The sequence below is a fragment of the Cyphomyrmex costatus genome, unplaced genomic scaffold (assembly GCF_001594065.2).
Source record: "Cyphomyrmex costatus isolate MS0001 unplaced genomic scaffold, Ccosl1.0 scaffold611, whole genome shotgun sequence".
NCBI classification, from domain to species: Eukaryota; Metazoa; Arthropoda; class Insecta; order Hymenoptera; family Formicidae; genus Cyphomyrmex; species Cyphomyrmex costatus.
In genome coordinates, this window is record NW_017280169.1 from 13,354 (window position 1) to 35,557 (window position 22,204).

At 29.9% G+C, this 22,204-nt stretch overlaps 2 protein-coding genes across 2 annotated transcripts; both read right to left on the reverse strand.

Moving 5' to 3' along the window:
• Positions 1-1,061: 1,061 nt before the first annotated feature.
• Positions 1,062-12,375, reverse strand: LOC108779768 (uncharacterized). The gene is made up of 21 exons (XM_018547270.1): positions 12,100-12,375; positions 11,724-11,969; positions 11,388-11,543; positions 10,835-10,977; positions 10,598-10,745; positions 10,340-10,524; positions 9,931-10,250; positions 9,660-9,835; positions 8,769-8,986; positions 8,308-8,524; positions 8,008-8,209; positions 7,721-7,937; positions 6,581-6,738; positions 6,253-6,395; positions 5,297-5,430; positions 4,860-4,986; positions 4,503-4,685; positions 2,426-2,755; positions 2,087-2,342; positions 1,704-1,983; positions 1,062-1,285 (listed from the first exon to the last, which is right to left on the reverse strand). Exons 1-21 carry the CDS (start codon positions 12,373-12,375, stop codon positions 1,114-1,116), a joined length of 4,287 nt encoding a protein of 1,428 aa, XP_018402772.1. The 3' UTR covers positions 1,062-1,113.
• Positions 12,376-14,450: 2,075 nt separating this feature from the next.
• LOC108779771 (PAX3- and PAX7-binding protein 1) lies at positions 14,451-21,951 on the reverse strand. Its single transcript, XM_018547274.1, has 16 exons — positions 21,542-21,951; positions 20,072-20,250; positions 19,300-19,459; positions 18,946-19,045; positions 18,654-18,811; positions 18,467-18,549; positions 18,169-18,368; positions 17,881-18,070; positions 16,861-16,984; positions 16,076-16,264; positions 15,771-15,970; positions 15,532-15,682; positions 15,244-15,439; positions 14,963-15,161; positions 14,729-14,847; positions 14,451-14,621 (listed from the first exon to the last, which is right to left on the reverse strand). The coding sequence occupies exons 1-16, from the start codon at positions 21,711-21,713 to the stop codon at positions 14,570-14,572; spliced, it is 2,472 nt and encodes an 823-aa protein (XP_018402776.1). The 5' UTR covers positions 21,714-21,951; the 3' UTR covers positions 14,451-14,569.
• Positions 21,952-22,204: the final 253 nt, after the last annotated feature.

A 22,204-nucleotide genomic window follows, 5' to 3' on the forward strand; every position in this document is an offset into this window, starting at 1 on the left:
GCATATCGCAACAAGGCGATTTAGAAAATATAAGGACATTATTAGAAAAATAAATATACAATTTAAAAAGATATTTCTAAATTGTCATATATGTATTAAATAGAAATTTAAAGTACACATTATAACAAAATCTGTATTACAAGAGGCATATTTTACATGCCGAATGTAATTATTAACAACGCTTGTATAACCTGTACATAATGTGTGTATTTCTATTTGCATATATAATTTCGTACAGTATAAGTTTTTTAATGATTAAGACTGGTTAATAAAGAGTTCAGATTATTTATCTAGAAACTATTATATAAAATTCTCAGTGTTATTTTATAATAAATAGTAAACAATATTTATGGCTAGTAATCGGATATTATCTAGAACTTTAACATTTAGTCATTTGTTATAGAGCTGCTTATTATTATTTGCTAAAATTTGTATGTTTTGATGGAAAAGAAATAGAATGATAAAATTATAATGGAATGATTGTGTGTATGAATTATTCAGATGTTCGGCTTACATTACCCTGTATTTGTTCATTAACAGCTCTTTTAATAATTAATTAAATGACTGATAAAACTGATAATGAATAATGAGGAAATTTTTACCATTATAAAGTTCGTGAATAGTCACCAGAGCCATATTGCATAGTAATGTCAGAGGTGAGAAATGATAATTTTTGTTACTTGCCATTTGTAAATAAAAACAATTGGATAAAATCAAATAATGAGATTGTTTTAAAACATTCGTAAAAATGGACAAAAACTATGCTTATCCCTCCTGACAGTCAGTAAATAATCTGTCAAAAGATGTATGTAAATGAAAATAAGCTACACATGTTGAATAAGAGCGCTTTACATGTTATTTAATCAATATGCATGCCTGTAGCCTATTCACTACGGCTATGGTGACTATTAAGAAACCTTAATTGACTAATGAATTATTCGATGGCCGAAAATCTGAACTCTAGTTATGTAATTATATAGATATCTTTTTTGTACTATGCTATTTATCAGATATTAAAAAATGTATAAAAAAATGAATATAAAATTATTATTTTGTGACATCATTAATATTACGTTGCATTATATGCATGTAGTACATCCTTTACTGAGTAAATTAGAGTTTCTCGTATAATCTGTCGATGTTGGGATGATCGAGGGTGCATATTCCACAACTAAATTCCAGTACATGATTGGGGAAAAACATCAGAACTTGTTCCTGCGTCCAGTGCATATACAGAAAAATATTAGATAGCAATATATCAATTGCCTTGTCGCCCGTTTTAATCCTGTACAATTAAAACATTTTTTTACTCTATAATCAAAGAGCAAGAGTGATATACAGGGTGTTTGACAAGTAATGAAAAATTCTGTCGCATAGGGGTAGAATGGACTAAACTGAGAAGAAAAATCTTGTATCATTTTATAATTTTCGCAATATTTAATGAGATATTAATTGATAAAAATATCTTGTTAACTATTGCGAAAATTGTAAAATGATACGGGACTTTTCTTCTCAGTTTAGTCCAGTCTATTCCTATGCAACAAAATTTTTCATTACTCGTCAAACATCCTGTATATATTATAAATTAATAATATGAAAGATTCTCTCGTTTTAAACATAAAATTTTTTATTTTTAACATAGATCATATATTATGGATTTGCTTTGAGATTATTTAATATTAAATGCTATTTTCTCTACTTACTTCTTAGTTCCTAGCTTATGAAATGTGTAGTCAGATTGCAATTGTATGTATGATGTGGCATTATGTAGGGTTCCTCTATCCTTATCAGCCATAATTCGTGTCGTACCCGATTCATCAGTTAAATTGACACTGATTCCATACATATCATTGACAGCCGTTAAAACAAATCTAGGATTCTCATCATAACATTGTCCGAGTAATATCACTTCGCTATTTTTAGTGAAGTTGTAAACTGTATTATATGCCGATTTTATAGAATCTGACGTTATAATACATGCGCCTAAATTATAACATTACATTAAATAACGCTTAAAATATCGTAAAATATCGTGGTACTTTCATCAATACGGGCAATTTAAAATAATCAGCGCGATATTACGTACTAGAAAACATTTTGAACAAAGGTATCTCCATATACTTGTGAATTCTCGTTCGTGTCAAGAAAAGATCAATGAAGTACGAATCGTATTCGATCGCAACTTTATCCCCGTTAAGTTGCAATTCACTGGCATTCGAGTCTTTCGGAAAAATCGCTGTTATCGCAAACTGATCGGATTTTCTTGCAGTACTGCTGTTACCACCGATAAGATCATACAAGGCATATAATTTCCAGAATAGTTTGGACAAACTCTCTGGTAACTGTCGTTTTCATTATAAGTTTGATTATTATATCATTATATATTTATATATAAAGTTTTACGAAAGGGACCTTTGAAACTTACGTTTTCGTATTGCGCTAAGATTTTATATTTTCGCAGGGTTGACATTTCTTTCGATACCTCGTAACAAGAGTTCGTGTAAGGAACAACTCTTTTCCCCGCAGATTCTTTTCTGCACTCGCCGAACGGCCAGCTTGTTCTCTTACTTTCCTCGAGCTGCTTACTACTGATTTCACCAATTAAATTAATAGACAGAGACGATCCGCTGCATTTGCCCTTTGCAGTATCTGACAATCCCCAAATGATATTCAATTTAATGCGAGAGGACCCACTTGGTTCGTTACTCAAAATCTCCCACTGCCATGGCGTGTGTCTTTCGATCTCTACGCAAAACTAAATCAATTTCAGTTACATTTAACGTTATTGCGCGGAAAAAAACAATCGTGGTTGAATTAACATGATATATTTGGTTAAACAAATTTTGGTAAAAGAGTATTTCTGGTTATTGTACTCAAATATTCAGTTACGCAATCAAACCATTTAAAAAATCGGTAATCAAAGGGCAAATGAGAGTACAGCATTGTTATTGTTACGCAAATCCAATAAAAATAGATTTTTCTTCAAAGTCAATTTATTCAAAAATTAAATAGAACGTTTCGGTTCATTTTGAACCTTCCTCAGCTAATGCATATTATTCATTCAAACATCAATTCAACTTAAAATGATCCTTGTAAGACATGTCACATCAAATTGCTCGATGAGATGTTCCAGTTCTAAAGAAATATTATTTACAATAATAATAATATCACGCACGAACAATTTTAAAAAACAACATAAAATGTACGACCTTTACGAGCAATAATTAGATCTTAAAAATTAAAATCTCAATTTAATATAATCTTACAAAGACATCATACATGAATTTCAATTTTGAAATTCATGTATGATGTCTTTGTAAGATTATATTAAATTGAGATTTTAATTTTTAAGATCTAATTATTGCTCGTAAAGGTCGTACATTTTATGTTGTTTTTTAAATATTATTTATTTTATCTTTTCATATATACGATAATTGAAAACAATCTACAGTAACATACCTCACAAGAAACACAACAAAATCCGATCTTGAATCGTTCATTTTAAATAGGTATTTTGTAATAAATTAGAAGATCGAAACTTAGTATTTCATTACCTTAGACGAAAACTTATATCTTAACTCTACTGTGGCAGAAAGTCGACTAACCATTTAAATATGATAATAGTTAGAATTTGGTTAGTGTGTATGTAGTAATAATATCCAAATATCTAGTTATTGTAACTATAATACAAGGGATAAAAAACATAGTTGGCTTATATCATATATGGTTAAAAAAGTATTGATAGAATTAAACAAAACTTCTACTTAATAATTAAAAGATCTGGTATTTGTATAACATTTAGATGCAACACCAACATAGTTTAGATCTTGCAAGCGAAAAAGATTGGTTGGATTAATATGAAGCATGGATATAACAACCTGACTATTTGGTTAAATATGAATAATCTAAAATATTCATTATCTTAATCAGACAAATTTGGTTAGACATTTTGTTTCTTAACGATTGCGTTTGGTAGCCAGCTTTTGACATCTTCTCAACTATCGGTTGAATGATCTTCGATCAGTTGAATGATGTAAATTGTGCAAAAGTTTCTCATGTACCAAAAATGAATCAGAAGATATCAGATTAAAGTGCTGTAATTTATTTATCTGTATTATTTGTCTAACTATACCTAATAAAAAATGTAAGATTAAACCAATAATCTACCTAGAAAAAACTTTTTCCTCATTTCGAACCAGATTGTTTCGTCGAATAAAAAATCTATGTTAATAATATATATCATGATATTACAACTAATAATTTGGTTGACTTGTTCCAAGCGTACATAATCATATGTTATCTGGTTGCCTTAACTAGAATGCGTGCCACCAAATTTGTCTGGTTATATCAAATAGAATGTATAAGTAATTAAATTTGTTTGTCGCATTAATGAAAATTTCGTTCATTTTTCACCAAATAATCAAGTTATTGTAGCCAGATTCAGGTTAATTCGATCAATTTTGTTTCCGTATGTAAATTTCATATAGAATTGTTCTATTTACCTTAAATACATGTTCATTAGGTACAATCTTGGTTGCTTTAAATTTGATCACATCCGATAACCAACTTGTGGCTTCGTATAATCCAGCTAGATTCCATTGATGAAGAACCTGCGAGGACTGCAGGTCGTAGTGCGTTAAAGATAAAATGTGATGATTTTCACTTTTCAGGTATTCCAATTTTGTCTAATAAAAAAAATCATAACGAATATAACGAACGTAATAAATATTATAGTATATAATACAAGCATACGAAATGTACTTGACGGCAGTTTCTCTCTTTTTGCATCCGTGGACATAAGAACAAAATTCTTTCTTTGATTTTTTATGTATAATTTCATACAAATATCTGTATCGTACCTGTGACGGTCCGGATTTGAGTGCTTCAATATAAGTAGCTAATCCACAGCTACCTTTTGGCGGCACAAAAGTGAAGTAATCCAAAAAATGCAATCCGATTAAGACAAGTTTCATACTTGGCCATGTTCTATAATTTTCAGTAAAATCGAGAATAAGATGTGTTTTGATAAAATAATAAAAATGAGATAATAAGATATAAAAACCATACTAATGACAAATATGAGCAGAAATAATCTATAATAAAATTTAAATGTAAACACAATCAAATCCACGTAAATAAATTTTCAATATTGAAGTTAAGTTTTATATAAAAAATTCTATATTTTTACTAATTTTATTTTTTCATATAAAATTATTACTTTTTCTAGTTATTTGTTAATATATTACGAAACACTATACATACAAATAAATATGGATTATTATAAATGATACGTTACTGATAATTGCTTCGATGAGAGAACCAAATGTCGTTGATTAATGTTTTATACGACATCATGTTTTCACAATCGAATATCTTTACTTGTAACCAACTACCTAACTCAGGAAGCCCAACGTTAAGAATATTCATCGTCTGTATAGAAAATAAAGAAAGAAGAAAATGATTTATATGTATATTTATTAATATATTATAAATTAATATAAATTTAATAAATAAATTGAAGATTTCAAGGACTCTTTTATATAATAATAATTAATACGGTTAAAAACAGGGCGAAATAAGAGTCAAATTACAATTAAAAATCTAAATCTAATAATTTATTCTAATATATTGCGAAGAATAAATTATCAGATTTAGATTTTTAATTATAACTATATTAATTGATTATATACGTGGTTTGAAAATAAACTAAGATAAATAATGAGCATATATACCACTATACTGGATCTTTTTTGTGAGAAATTGTCTTTAATATAATTAAATTAAATTAAATTAACGTTTTTCGATCCTAAATGTGACCATCTTTTAAGACGTTTTTCGGTCCTAAATGTGACCATATTCATTAATTTATTCTAATATACTACGAAGAATATCACTTGTTTTTGGCGTTTCGTCCCAGCTTCCACTACTGGACTCATCAGTAAGGCATTGTAGTGGAAGCCTACCTTATACGCCTGAGATAGTTGTTTGATCGAGATTTTATATAAAGAGATATACGCGTATTTAGGACCGAAAAACGTTTATTTAATTTTATTTAATTATATTAAAGACAATTTCTCATAAAAAAGATCCAGTGTAGTGGATCTTTTTAATGACCATATATTTTTTATTACCATATATGCTCATTATTTATCTTAGTTTTTAATTGTAATTTGACTCTTATTTCGCCCTGTTTAACGTATTAATTATTATAAATTTAATAGCAAAAGAAATACCTATCGAATTAATAATTACCTGCAGATGAGAGGACGGCGATTTTACAACCGTATGTGACACGGAGCACGAACGACAAACTCGATTCAACTTTGATCGGACATTAGCACCTTTAATTCTCGTGAGCGTTCTAGCGTGTACTGTAATTCCTGTTTTAAGATGTTCTGCAACGCAATTTTTAGAACGTAAAACGTTAAGATTGAATGGGATACTCAACCAAATGTTAAGTATTTTTAAGAAATGACTATGATTTATGAAATCTATTTCTTGAATATTATAAATACGTTAAGTTGAATATCGTATAAATTGTTTTAGTATAATTATTTAATTAATTAAATAAGACTGATACCTTCTAGGGTGTTGTACGAAATGAATGGTCGTTCGTCTAATCCAAGTGTAATGTTAATAGGAAGATATCCATGTAACGACTGAACTCTTTCAGCGCTATGCCATAAATCAACTAGTGGATTATAATTTTCTATCGTTTCAATGCCGTGAATAGATGTGCTAAAAATATTTCAAATACATAAAGAAATCTATTAAAAAAATATATATATATAAATTATCATCTCTATAACACATTGTAAACATCTATAAAAATTGGCACGCGATCCGGGTTCGACTCCCGGCCAAGGTAATATTTTTTTGGCAACGTAATTAAATTATTTACAGATTTTTAATATGCCATTCATAGATTTTAATATGTCATTCAACATATTATTAAGATTCTAGATGCAATGAGCATCAAAAATTGTTAGATTGTTAATTAATTTAACTCGTGATAGTACTGAGGTAGTTTAATAGTTTGCGTTGTAAGTCTGAAAAAAATTTCGGCGCGCATTTAGGGATCTACATACGTAATATATAAATTCATATGAAATTAGGAACATCTGAGATCCAGCTTGACCATAAATTTATTCTCATCGGTATTTAATTTGAAACTCTCACGCGGTCCAAATAAGATTTGATATTATCTATATAATCGCTGAAGAAGGACCTGTGAGTTCCGAAACGTTCGATAATTATTATTTATATTTTTTATATATCTTATGTTTTGTTTCTTATTAACATTGTAAATTAGAAATTTATTATATAAAAAAATCTTGTATAAAAAATCTTACCGCTCGATTTAGATCGTTTTTTTGTTTATACTTTGCATTACAAAAAACAAGCAAAATCTAATTATAAATTATCAATTATTTCTAGCGCTCAAACACCTTTTTGGTATGGCATATCTGGTTCTTTTTTAATTGCTTTTTCTATTATTTTTAATTTTTTTTATTAGTAAAGATACCTACATCTGTATTGTTATGTTCCTTAAATAAAAGTTAGCAATTGATTTGGATTGGGTATGTCATACATCGATGTGCTATTTTCGTAGTGGAATGTTTTTAAAAGCTATTAGATAAATATTACAAAAACAAGCGCAAGTAAATACATGCAATTATGTTTAACTATACGCATGAAAATATGTACAATATAATCTTACCGCAAAACAATATGATTGTTCCGTCCAGGAAAATCGCGTGTAAAATTACCTCTCATTGAAAACAAAGAAGTTCCCGTCATCGCGAGTCTAACATTGGTACCAAAATCGGTTGCTTGCACCGATTCTATTGTCAACGGCACATTTATACGTTGTTGATTAACGTGAAACTCCATGTTATAATACATTTGATATATGTTATCCGGTAAAGAGGACAAGTCTAGAAAATTAAATAAGTAAATGATATAACATTGTTATACAGTCGCGATTATAAATTACAAACTACTTACACTTCAACCCTTCAATTATGTTCGTTTCATTCCAATGAACGCACAATACTGTCTTTTCTTGAATACGCGCAATTATTTCTAAATGCATAAAGCCTTTTTTGCGTTCATCCACTTTGAATTCTTTTAGAATATCTTTTATGTTTGTCGGGTTTTCAAAGGAAGTCGCTAATGAGTGGAAAATACCCTCCGCTTTGATATACAACTGATGTTGCGTTAAAAATAGATATTAAATTAAATTATTATTTAAAAGAGAGTAATGCAAATATTTTTGCTTTGGAAATTATATATATATATACTTACAGACACGTGATTAAGGTGCGTTCCACTAGCATAATTACTTAAAGTCACGTATATTACTTCAGGAATATTCGTAGAAGGATTGGCTATGATAATGCCATGCATCATAGCACCGAATCTTCTCAAAGAATCTTGATAATCAACTAAATAATTACCAGTAATCATATATTTATTATTCGGTACCCGAAGTACGCGACTGAATTGGGCCGCGATTTTGCTTCTGTAAAATCCCGTAGCAGCAATTAAAAAATTTAAGAAATACATATAAAAATGTTAAATAAATCATTTATGTTAAACCCCAATAACAAATAAAAGAACAGTACAAATTCATTTAAGCAACATAAATTAAATCAAGAAATTTAGTGCGGTAGATACATTATGAATACACAACGATGTAAAAATTAATATTCGATTAATATTGTTATTGTTCTCTTTCGCTCTGATAAATTCATACACGTATTTACATGCGCCTGTAACAGGGATACGTAGTGCGTTCCATAGATTTTAGCATTGTATAAAAATAATTATACAAGTGTTGATTAGGCTCATTTTGCATGTACCAATACACAGAGATCAATCTGTTCGGCGTAGGACTGGAAACAATAAGCAAAGTTAATGCAGCGACCCTCATCTCCAAATATTCGGTTCTATTGAGCAAAATTGGCCAATATACAGGATAAATCTGCAAAATTATTATATGTAATTCAATATGAAATATGATGGACAAACATGATCTGTGTAAGTAAAACAACATTCAGGCATGTATTTAAAATACTTTTATTTGAAAATGATATTTGTAAGACAATTGTATCGTGTATTTTGTATTTCAGTAGTGTACATGAAAATATTTTGCATTTTATATTTTATGGAAGTATATATATATATAAAAGTATTTTATATTTTAAAAATATAAGTACTAAGATAACGCTTGTTATTTTTTAAAAACGACAAAATTAAGATATTGAATTTCGGTATTATAAACAAGCAAACGATGTAAACAGTTGACAAACTTTATTATAATAATTTCACAATTTAAAATTTAAAGCGATTTTATATTTTGTATTTCTCAGTATTAATAATGAAAGATTGAAAGTATTTTGTATTTTGTATTTTAAATACTAAGAATGACAATAAATGTTATTATTTATATTATGAAATACATGAAGCTTCTTTCAACCTTTCAATTTTAAATACAAAATATATGTAATACTTTCATGTACACCCCGCTGGAAATATAAAATATGAAATCTACTTTTATTGCGAGAAAACTGTGTTTTAAATAAAAGTATTTTAAATACATGCCCAGCCCTGAAAACATTGATATATGTATAAAATGTACACGGAAGATCACTTACAACGTCGGGTCTCAACGGTGCTGTGGGAATAGAGGCCCAAGCCGCAAGTACTCGAAAATTTCGCGATTCAGCATTATTGCTGCTAGCTATAGGCTCTAAGAATTCAACAACTCTACCCAGCTGTATATTCGCCAAACCTTCCAACCAGACCATCTTCTGCTCGTACCGAGTAGTTCCTATAACATGGATTGAATCTTATCCGGAAGTCTTATTCGAACAATATAAATTGCAACACGAAACAGATGTATAATATAAATTGTATTACATATACCAGTAAATTTATCGAGATACAGGCGTACGTAATCATCTAACATCTCATATGGACAATGCACCGAACAAGTTTTGTATATTAATGTTCCGTAAGTAAGAATCGCGGTATTTTGCACCTCCGCGCTGATTTTGCTCGGCAGCGTAAGAAGCGGTTGGAGACTGGCCAGCAATTGAACGTCGGGCTTTTTTATGTGAAATGGTAGTCGCATGAGTAATTGAATCGCAGATACGTCGGATACTTTGTTGCCTTGAATAAGATCTAATATAAAAAGCGCAGATTCTCTACTTCCAACTTGCGACAGCGCCTCGAGAAACATATTTCTGTTCAGACAAAAAGTACAGAAATATATAATTTATCTCAAAAAATAAGGACGAGTGTAACAAAAGGGATTATTAAAGTATAAATATACCGTGTCGTTTCTTCTTTATAACTAGTTCCTGAAATACGAGTGTAGGCCTTTTCTAAGTCAATCCGATTTAACATACCGAGATAATAGAGGAGCACTGATATCGTTGTGTTGTGAAAATTATGAATCTCGGTATCCAAACCAGGATTTTCGAGCCTGTTGCTTAAACGATCTAATAAACGGCTTATCTGCAACGATTTGATGAGAGTTTAACTGGAATAACAAAACAGGCGGAAAAGAAAAGAGGAAAATTAAGCTCACAGATTCAAAAACGAAATTTTTATCCGGTGTACCTCTACCCTGTGTGAGATCTGCTTCCGGTAGCTCGTGTCGAAGGACTGTAGTTCGTAAATTATTTGTAATTATCTTATTTGCTATATCCTTCATTGAGTCTAACTCAATAGTTTGTCTATGTAAAATAAAGCAATTTTTATATATTTAATTCTCACTTTGAACAGTAATAAAATAATACAATACATATATGTTTGTAAAATATACCGAACAAAATGATAATGCGCCTCTCCCATACTTTGAAAAGACTGCACATAGATACTTCCAGATGTATTTACAGAGATGATATTGTGAACGAATCCATCGGTTTTTAATTGATACACTCTCTCGCTACTTTTCAAGATAGGATTCTAAAAAATATATAACATAGTATATATAGATATTCGCATAATTCAATAAACTATATTAAAGAAATATATCTAGATTACATAACAAAGTATAAAAAGGATTTTGTTTTATGATATAAGTGACTGATATATAACTTTTCAAGACAGATGATCTTTTTTCTGCATATTGCGAATTTATAATTGAAAATGCTCCAACAATAATATACATATAATAGAATACCTTAATTATTTGACAGCAATAAAATTAACTATCAATCAATTATATAATCATAGAATTTTGGCGTTTCCCAAATAATTAATGAACCGATTTTTCTCCAAAGACTGACATGCTGGTATATTTTCAATTATGAACTCATAATCTACAAAAAAAAATATATAAAAATGTTGTACAGTGTCATCAGTGACAAACGTACTTGATCCTCATCAGTGCATTGTATTTTAGGAACGTTCGACCAGTAGCGATTCGGATGTCTAATACACATCCGCGGATCAAACGATTTTCTTATCAAACGACTATCGCCTTCCTGACTTACAATGTAATCAACATCACATTTTCCATAATGGTTTATCTGTGAATTATAATTTCTGTATTTTAGTGCCTTCCACAACATTCTTATAGACTGTATATTATTATATACACATAATATTTAATATTGTGTGTGTATATATATATATATATATGTATATATATAATCTAGCCGTTGTGTGCAATATATATTTATTCGCATATATTTATATCCGCCACTTACTTCACTAGAATTAAATGCGACTGTTTTTTCTAAATTAAAAAGATCCAGTTGTAAAATTCCAGCTATGCTTCGTTTTATATTCGTCGTCCATGCGGGCTCAGTTTCAGTGTTGAAGTTCTCGATAAGCCCTTTATTGTATGATAAACGGAAAGGTTTCAAAAGTTCTACAGCATCATCATAGATATTAATATCTTCTATCACTTCTTTTACATTGCCATTATGCATGTTCGTCTTCAATGATTGTAACTAATATAAAAAGTTAAGATATTACACATCAGGTTATAATATAATAAAATTTAAAAAATTCATATACGTTTTTTATAATGGAAAAGAAGAAAAAACGAAAGTAAGAAAATGACAACTATTTTGAAAATACCTGTACTGTGACAGAGTTATCTTCCGCTTGAATTACAAGTTTTCCATTAAGATTCCACGAAGAAGCTGCGTTAGAAGGCACTAACACACCAGTGCTCGATGTAACATTGTAAGAATATACATATTCTTTCCCAGATCTGAATAAATTTTGCGTGATAGTCTCGGTGCTTAAAAATAAGAATATGAATAATATTTTTCCTATCCTTTGTGCTAATACAGATATCAAATTGAAATCTAGAAAAGAAAGATTTTCCTTATATATTATCTGACTTATCATTTTCCAGTTTTCAATTCTCTTGTATGTTTTCACAATTATTGAAAACTTTTACAAGATATATTAAAAACAGGGGAGAAAGTAGACTTTTCTCATTATCAGTAATAATTATTAAGATTGTAAATATTTCGCTTGAAATAATGTAGACGTCTGTTTCTTTTTATTACTTTAATATATGTATATGTATATACCTGTGTCGAACTTCATGATGTGTGATCGTAGCTCAGAGAAAATAAACTGAGTTCATGCAAGTCAAGGAATGACCCTTACCAGTTCTTATCACTGTGACTCACAAATACAAACAGGGTTACTTGTACATATTTATATATATACAGGAATTATGCTCTCGACGCATTATCTTCAATCATATAGATCGCGCGTGTATTATATTATCATTGACCCTTTTTCTCACAATACACAAGCATATAAAATATGTATACAGGGAATGGAAGTAACTCGATCGTTACTTGTAACGAAGTTAAAGTTACAAGTTACTTTTTTGGTAACTTTGCTGATAACTGTGTTACTTTCTTTTTTTGGTAACTGCGTAACGGTAACGTAGTTACATTTTTTAGATAACGTAGTTTACAGTTACTGTTATCGTTACTTTGCATACGATTGGATACGTTATTCTGTTACGTAACAATTACATGTTATTAATTACGACAGCTATAAATGTGGTTGTAGAACATTGAGTGTTTTTACTTAATACAAGCGTAAAAGCTACACTTTAGTTTAACTTAATCTAAACATAGTACACACTTTGCTCTAATTGAGCTGTGTAAAAAGCTTTACATTTCTGTGTACATTTATGTTGAGCAATTGGAAAATATCCCGTTTTGCAAAACTTCTGTTATATATTTTAATTATAGCGTTATAATTTTCTTTCTATCAAAATATTGATTTACAGCTAAAAGTATAGATTAAGTAAAAATATAGCTGTATTATAATAAAGAGATTATATGTATTTCTTAATTTTCTTTTAAATTTCTAACTTATATTGTGATTCAGATAGTCTTATACAATCTTATATAATCTTCTAGTTTTCTGTAAAGTATAAAAAAATTCCTATAAATAGTGTCAATGCTATATTATGCTATATATATATATATATATGTATATATATATTGCTTTTATTAACATTTAAACAAAAAACATTGCAAAAGTACATTTTCAGATTGATTTTTAAAAAGTAACAGAAAAGTAACGAAAAGTTACATTTCTAGTAACGGTAACTGTAACGAGTTACTTTTAAAAAGCGATAACTAGTAACGGTAACTCATTACCTTTTTTATTCGGTAACGAGTAACTGTAACTTGTTACTTTTAAAAAGTAACTTTTCATTTCCCCTGTATATATACACATCTCTTAATTTACTCATAGTTTGCTTAGATCGAAGTATGTACAGAAAAAACTGTTAATATTTCAATTTTGTGTGATAAAAATTACCAATTTTGAGCACGAACTTCGATCGAGTCACACAAAAGTAAATATATTCAAGATATAAGCATATTCTTCTTAAACAAGAGCTATGTAAACGATGTTTAGTGTGGGCGAGTTTTTTAATTCATTCGATTGATCAATCGCACATGTTGATCAATCGATGAATCAAAAAACTCGCTCTGTATATATAATTTGTGTCTTTATTTCTCTTTAACAATTATTTTGTTAGTTGTTGCTAGTTATTGTGAGCAATAGGTGAAAGAATCTTTACTTATTTTATGCTTGATGTATAAATGCTTATTATTTGTATTAGTTTCAGAAACAACTAAATCGGAAAGCATATGTTTATTAATTCGTAATATACTTATTGTCACTTTTATTATAAATTTGTCAAATTATATATCTTAAAGAACGTCATATCTTATTGATACAAGAATTGAATACTTTTGTTTCAATTACAATAATTATTATTTTTAAAAGCAAGGCTTGAATATATTATTTACAGATTGATTTTCCGCTTATCTCTATTGTGTACAATCGGGAAGTACATCATGTCATGAATTGTCTCATTTAGTTTATTACTATACAAAATTGTATCTTCATATATTATACATTTGACAATTTACTGTGATGCATCATGTACAGAATCCTATTATCGCGTTATACGTATAAAATCTATCAACAAGCACATTAATACTAAAAGCAGGAAATTTGACAAAATTTACTGACACATACATATATAATGGTCAACATATTATAAGGGTTTAATTATTTTCAGGATGGACTTTGCGTATTCCCAAGCTTCACTGTAACACATAAATTTTATTTTAGAAAGAGTTCATATGCTTTGTTCGATTTATAATATAACAAATCGTTTTTTTTATTGCAATAAATATTATTTATAAATACTTACTTATGTGCAGGGTTTGCTTGATCTAACTGTTCGCTAAGTTGTTGAATAAGTGTAGCGAACATTTTGAGGTGTTCAATAGTTTCTCCTTGCAGCCATGCTCTTGGTAGCGTACTCATAATCTAACAAACATTGATAAACGTTTTATTTGTTGCAACTGAATAAAATTTAAGTACTAAAAATATCTTTTATGATATAATATTTATTAGATTTTAATGTATTAAATATGAGACATACCATGTTTGCCTTGATTAGAGCGTCAGTTGCACAAGAAACGCGTAATCCAGCGAGCAGGTAACGATTCAAAAGTGAGCCAAGTGCTAAATTTTTTAACTGTATATCCCCAAGGATACCTTGCCAACTTAATAAATTGCGCAATAATTTAACAGCCATTGCAAATTGCCTTTGAAAGAATTGATGCTTTGTATCCCAAACTCTGAAATGTTAACTTGTATTAAAAACAACGAAAGAATAATATAACCATATGAGATATCAATTTATACGCTAAATATACTGACTGTTTCGGGAAGATAGGTATGAAAACATCGTTTTCAATAGCAGCTTTAATTTTATCTAAAATAGCATTGAATAAAATTTCAAACTGTTTACTAGTGTCGTTCAAATTAGGATATTCCTTTATCAATCGATTTATAGTTCCTACGAGACGTAACGTTTGAGACGTCGACATTGGATCCCATATTTTTTCGATAATAGCTAAAAATTATTAATATTAAATAAAATTATTTCATTTCTACTTATAATATCATAAATAGTATTATAAAAAATAACCCTTATATCACTCTTACATGTCAATTTTGGTATCACAATTTTTTCAATTGTGGATGGTATTAATCTAACATCTGGATCTTGTTTTAATGACTCTTCTGTCTCTTTACTGTCTAAAGCATATAGAAGTAATGTATTATACCACTTCGTCCTTTCTAGATCACAGGTTTCCTGTAAAAATAATTACATATTAATTATAAGTATAATTAAGAAATTTATTTGAAAAATAAAAAGAGAGAGAAAAGAGTGAACAAAATACCATAATCGGATTCCAAGTAAGTAATTGTAATCTGATAATGGGCGAAATAATTTTAGGTAAACACAACGATACATAAGCTTCTGTATAGGCATCCATGTCTGTTTCTCTCCATGATTCAAATTTTGAAAGGATACCACGTACTGTACAATATTCCTCCATGACGTCAGAAAATACATTTTTACAATTATTATCGATTTCATCTGTAATAAAATAAAAATATGTGTTATCATAATCATAAAAATCATATATTAAAAATGTAAATATAAAATTTTAAGGAAAAATCAAAACATAAAATTGATTATTACCTTTCGCTTGCTTAAATACAAGATTTTGTTGCTCAGTGACTTCATCGTCACTAGACATGCCATCAATATGCTTTAGAATATTTGAAGCTAATTCTCTTGCTCTTCTACGACGGGCTCTTCTACCTTCTCTCTCTGTAGCTCGTCGTACGTGTATTTCTACTTCCGGTCCTCTTCTCATGGTTTGACCTCCTACAAAACAAAACAGAAATTATAAGTAGAATTTGTGTTGCAAAATCTCTCAGTAAAATTTCTGAAATGTAAGGTTATTAAGTGTGCGGTCAAACGGACCTTACTGAACGCTTCAATCACTTTCTATTCTAACACTTTCATAGATCCGGTCAATGAACACTTTCGAAGTTGCAAACGCTTCACTCAGGTACGATCAAAATAGCGCTGCAAACGCTTCGAAATTAAATCGTTGACCAGCATACGACATACAACACATAATATTGGAATACAAGTACGATTAAATAGATAGAAAAAAGATAATTGTATTAATATGCGTAAACAAGTTTTTAGAATCACTCCCTTACACAAATGAATAGGGCCCTAAGGGCCTTGGCACACAAAAAACTTAAGGCAGTAATAAGACATAAGCAGTAAGAAAATCAACGTTGTGGATTTGCTACTGTTTAAGTTATGGCCTTACGGCCTCTACTGTGATTGGTCAATTCGCTTACTGCTAAGTCTTACTGCCTTAAGTTTTTTTGTGTGCCAGGGCCCTAAAGTGCCCCAATATACTAAGTCCTATCAGTATACTATATACTGATCGAAAATGTACTAACTTGCTGTAGTAGTTATTTCTTCCGCCTGATCTCTCGTGTCTTGCCGTCTTCGTTCCATCAATTCTACTGAACGTTCACTATACAAATCTAACCAGCGTTGCTCCAAGTCAATGACCAGGGGAAGCTAACAAAAGAATTATACATTTTAATTTAAATAAATGAACAAATTCTATTAAATAAAATTGATGATGTCTAAACTGACTGGCTTTATGATAATAACATTTGCTTAAAAAGCATTAATTTTTAGTTAATCGATAGTGTCATAAATTACATTATATAGAAACAAAGCCAAGTGTAATTATATAGAAAATTCTTTAACATGACAACTGTTCACATATTAAAAACAAATAGATTAGACATCAATTTACTTACCACAGTCAAATTAATTTATTAATCACTTGTACAATATTTATCTTTATAAAATGTGTGTCAAAATAACGTAATACAGAGAAGATAATGACCCCCGGCAATGGAAACGTGTATGTGCTACATATATGCATACATCCTTTCTATTTTACAAATAGTCTAGGTTATTACTTTAAAAGATTTTGTCACTCTTTTATTTTATTTATCAAAAGCTCTGGATAAGTTAAAAGTGAAACAAAATATTATTTCAGCTTTTGAAGTAATGTATCCTGAATCTTTTCCAGTTTAGATTTCTGAATTTTCGTTATCATCGATGTCATACCAAATATGATTTAAAAAATCATATAAGCTCTTTTCTTTCACTAGATACATTTCACATTTATAAGATGAAGTATCATTATAATAAAAAAATATATAAATTTGATTATGTAAATAATACATTTCTAATAATATATAATGTATGTATATATTATATTATTCAATACATCAATATATTCTATCTTTATAATCAGAAATTTCAAACAGAGATACTAAAGTTTAAAACAAGATTTATTAAAGTCGTTGGTATTTTACTGGAACTGGAGAATTTTTGTCAGCATACTGTACGATAAAACCCAGTGCACATAAATCAAACGTGACAGCGTATTAACCCACCTTCTCATCAAGACACTCTACCAAGTCAGTGACATACCCACGCAACTCTTGGTAATATCTGAAGCGTTGTGCATATTGTGGAGTACGAACTTCACTTTCGTCCAATTCTTTCACGATTTGCTGTAATTCTCCCTCTAAACGCTCCTGATCTTGCTGATGCCGTCTATGTACCTCTTTCAAATTGTCCAACCTTTAAATTGTAGCATTTAATTAATTAGCATTAATTAGCGTCTATTAATTTTTCTATTGTATAAAAAAACTCGAAGCATGTTTGAAGAGATATAAAACCTTGTGCGCATCCTGTTGACAACTTCTTGCGGAGTAATAGGTACAATTTTTGTTGGATCTGGTGGTTGAATAGACGGTGGCGGTGGTGGTGCAGGCATTAATACCATTTCTAAAGGTACACTAGACCCAATCATCTGATTAACATTCATCCCCATTGTATATTGTTGTTGTAACATAGAATCTTGCTGTGCTGCTGCAATCTGCATGTCGAAATATTTGAAGTTAATATTTAAAGTACTTAATGTTGCTTTATATATTTTTTCGTCTTAAATCTTATGGTACATTAATAAACTTTTACCTGAGCGCCAGTTACACCTTTTCGTATTTGTTGAGCTTCCCATTCTTCTTCTTCGTTTTCGTGCTCACTTTCATTATCTGAAACTAAATTAAAAAATATATTCAAAATTTGTGTTACCTTTTGTTATTTAAATATCTTAAAATCAACTAGCTACATTTATAGTTAATTATTATATATAAAAATTCACATTTTAATGGAACTTGAGAAGCAAGAAATGCTTCTCTCCTCTTTTCTTTATCACGTGCTTCAGTGTTGACAGTCATATCTAATCGATCTTGAGAATCATCATCGTCACTTCGATCATGATCTTCCTCTCGTATTAGTCTTGATTTGCCCTTGTCATCACTATAATAAAACAGATTTATTATAATATCATTGTAACTATATTAAAATAATCCAATTTATATTAATAATTATATTAATTGTTATAACAGAAAATTAACATCCATTATATAATATTATTAAGGATGAATTGCTACCTTTGCTCTTCAATAGGAATGTAATCGGTTCCTAATTCTCTTGCTTTTTGTCTGCGTTTTCTTGCTGCATGAATCATAGCTGCATCAGGTATACATCCACCTAGTTGATATATTAAGAAAATATTATAAAGAGATAACTTAAAAATATATTAATTTTTAAATGTTAAATAAGTTTCATAATATATGTTTTGTAATGCTGCTTAAGTGTAATAACAAAATCTAATACTTTATTTTTCATTTGTTTTGTCAAAGACATTATTAAATATATACATATACAGCAATTCTATTAATTATATTAAATTCTAGTAAGATATAGAAACATCATAACTTATACGCATCATATGAATTACGTACTCTCAAGAAGTATTTTTACAGTTTCAGCTTTATCTGTATTTTTTCGAAATTTGTGACTGCAAGGTTCATCTTCCTCCTCACCCGATGTATAGTCATCTTTTCCTGCTGCCAATGCAGCTCGTCCGTTTAAAATCAGAGGTCCTGTGTTTTTTATTTTAACCTAGCAATAAAGATTATGTTTTGTTTAATAAAAATATTTAATTTCAAAGAGAGAAATTCAAAATTTTTACAAGAAGAATATTCATAAATTTTCAAATACAATATTTTAAAACTAATAAAGAGAAACAGGGCTACGAGCCAATGAATTCTTTAAGATCTTCAATTTATTCTAATATACAATATTTTAAAATTAAAATATCAGAGTATATTTTTCCTAACCTAACAAAAAAATACAAATATATTCAGTAAGAATCATTAAGTTGTAATAAAAAGCTTACAAGTTGATTTGAGCATGTACACACTAAAGAGAAATAATAAACTAGATTTCAAATAAGTTAAGAAATCCTTGGAACTTTATATATTTATAATTTAAACATTATTTATTTTTGGACACACATAACTGATAAAATAAAAATCATTATAGATGAAGTAATATTCTAATTATACAAAAAACATTTATATATTGTCTCCTTGTTGTACTCCCAGTTGTTCCAAATCTTGAAACATTAGTCAATGTATCATGGAGAGACATAAAAAATCCTCTATGTTAAATGATAAATTACTTAAATTGAAGAAACGCTAATAATAATAAAACATCATAGAGATAGCTTACTACTAGATCATCTGTCTTTATTTCTAAATCTTTTTCCTGCTTAATGGATTTATTTGCTTGCTCAGTGTCCACTTGCATTTTCTCTTCACCTTTCTTTTTTCTCCTTTCGTGATCTAGCTGTTTCATCAGCTTTTTGCTCCTGGACGATTTCTTGACTATAAAAACTTCTCCGTCGTCCCCTGTAATTTATTTCAAAATTTAATTTACATCTAAATATGAAGTATATTCTTCAATGCTTGATAATAGATTTTGGAAGAAACAGCATCTGTTAGCGTAAATAATTGTCTAAAATAAAACTATATTGATATTAAAGAGATTGTCCTGCTATTGATTATCCCTGTAAAGATTTATTCTACAAGCAAATAGCATTACGTTATCATTCAAACAAGTTGTAGATGCTTTCCAGCAATAAACAGATGAACACAGATGTAACATAATAAACCATAATATCTTTACGCCTGTTCTTTTTTCATACTCCAGAACTAAATTTCTTGCATTATCTTTTTTCTCTCTAATGTAATAAAAAAAGAAGATAAACCATACAAGAAGTTCAATCTGAGGTTTACAAAAAGGACAGGCTTCTTTTGTTATTTGTCAATGTTGAGCAAAGATGAAACAATTCATTGTATGTTTGTTCACATCTCATGCTCTAACATAATGGCTGCGTTCAGCAGACTCAACAGTTTTGTAACCGTTTTATGATTCGTCTCGCTGATTGGATACTTTTAGATCTAAAGGAATAGTCCTATCTCAGCGAAGAATCATAAAACAGTTGTAAACCTGTTAAGGCTCGATCGCACCAACGTGATTTCAATTTTAAGCGAGACTTAAACTGTCTCTGTCTCTTTCGGCTTTAATACAAGATAGATAGAGTTTCAAGTTTCGCTTAAAATCAAGTAATGTTGGTGCAACCAGGCCTGAGTCTGCTGAACGTAACCATTCTCATCACAGATCTTATTGACTCCAACGAGTACACAGAAATAAGAATTACAGTATGAACATGTTGGAGCACATGATGGGAACAAACCTTGTGTTACATCAGGCCTGTATTTAGAAATATGGTGTCTCTGTATATCAATTTGTCTTTGTCGTTCATCCATTGTTAAACAAGGATAAGATAATATATAGGAGCATTATCTAGATAACATTTCTGAACTCAGCCCAAGTCTACTTTCTGTAGCTAAACTAGTATAGTACTTTCGAAACTCAAAGTAACAGGTATATATGTTTAATATTTAACAAAAGCGAGAGAGTTCTAGTGCAGTCTAGTGCAAGAATAAAAAATATACCTAATGTTATTAGAAAGCATCCTGTATATCGAGTGTATGTAAAACAGGTTATTCATGTACGCACTAATTACACACACACACACACACACACACACACACACACACACACACACACACACACACACACACACACACACACACACACATATCACATATACAAGATGTGTATACGTATAAACACCTTGTTCCAGCTCCTCTCCAAAACTGAGGCGCGTCTGCTTTGGTTTCTCTTTCTTCGTTTTAACTTTGATCGGCTGCGCGTCCTCCACCTCCATTCTGTTTTCATTATCCTCGTCTTCATCGTCGAACGGACGTCGGCGTATGTTCCGCTTCGGCTTGTTGAATAACGACATCGCCGTTGTAACGTCACACCTCGACAACGGAATAACCGCTGTTCGAACTTTAAGTTGTTAGAGACACGGGCTAAAAAGCGATACGTGCCGTATTACGGGAGATTGAATCGTTGAACCGTAATTAATGGGAACGTATGCGATATCACTTCACATCAAATATGAACGGGATCCGTGACGTGCACGCAATACTGAAAAATCTTTACAAACACTCAAATACATAAGTGAAGCACAAGCACAAGTGGGCAGTGGTAAGGGTAAGCACCAGGGATGGGCGATTCGTGTTCGATTATTTTGACATCGATTATTTTTCTGGAAAATATCGAATATTGACACGATGTTTTAGGGCCACTGTCACCAAGCTTCGATTAACTAACCGGCCCAGTAACTTTGCAGGCTTCCAACTGAAACTGATGTCGGAGTATTAATGTGAGCTCAGCTCCGACATCAACTTCAGTTGGAAGCCTGCAAAGTTACCAGGCCGGTTAGTTAAT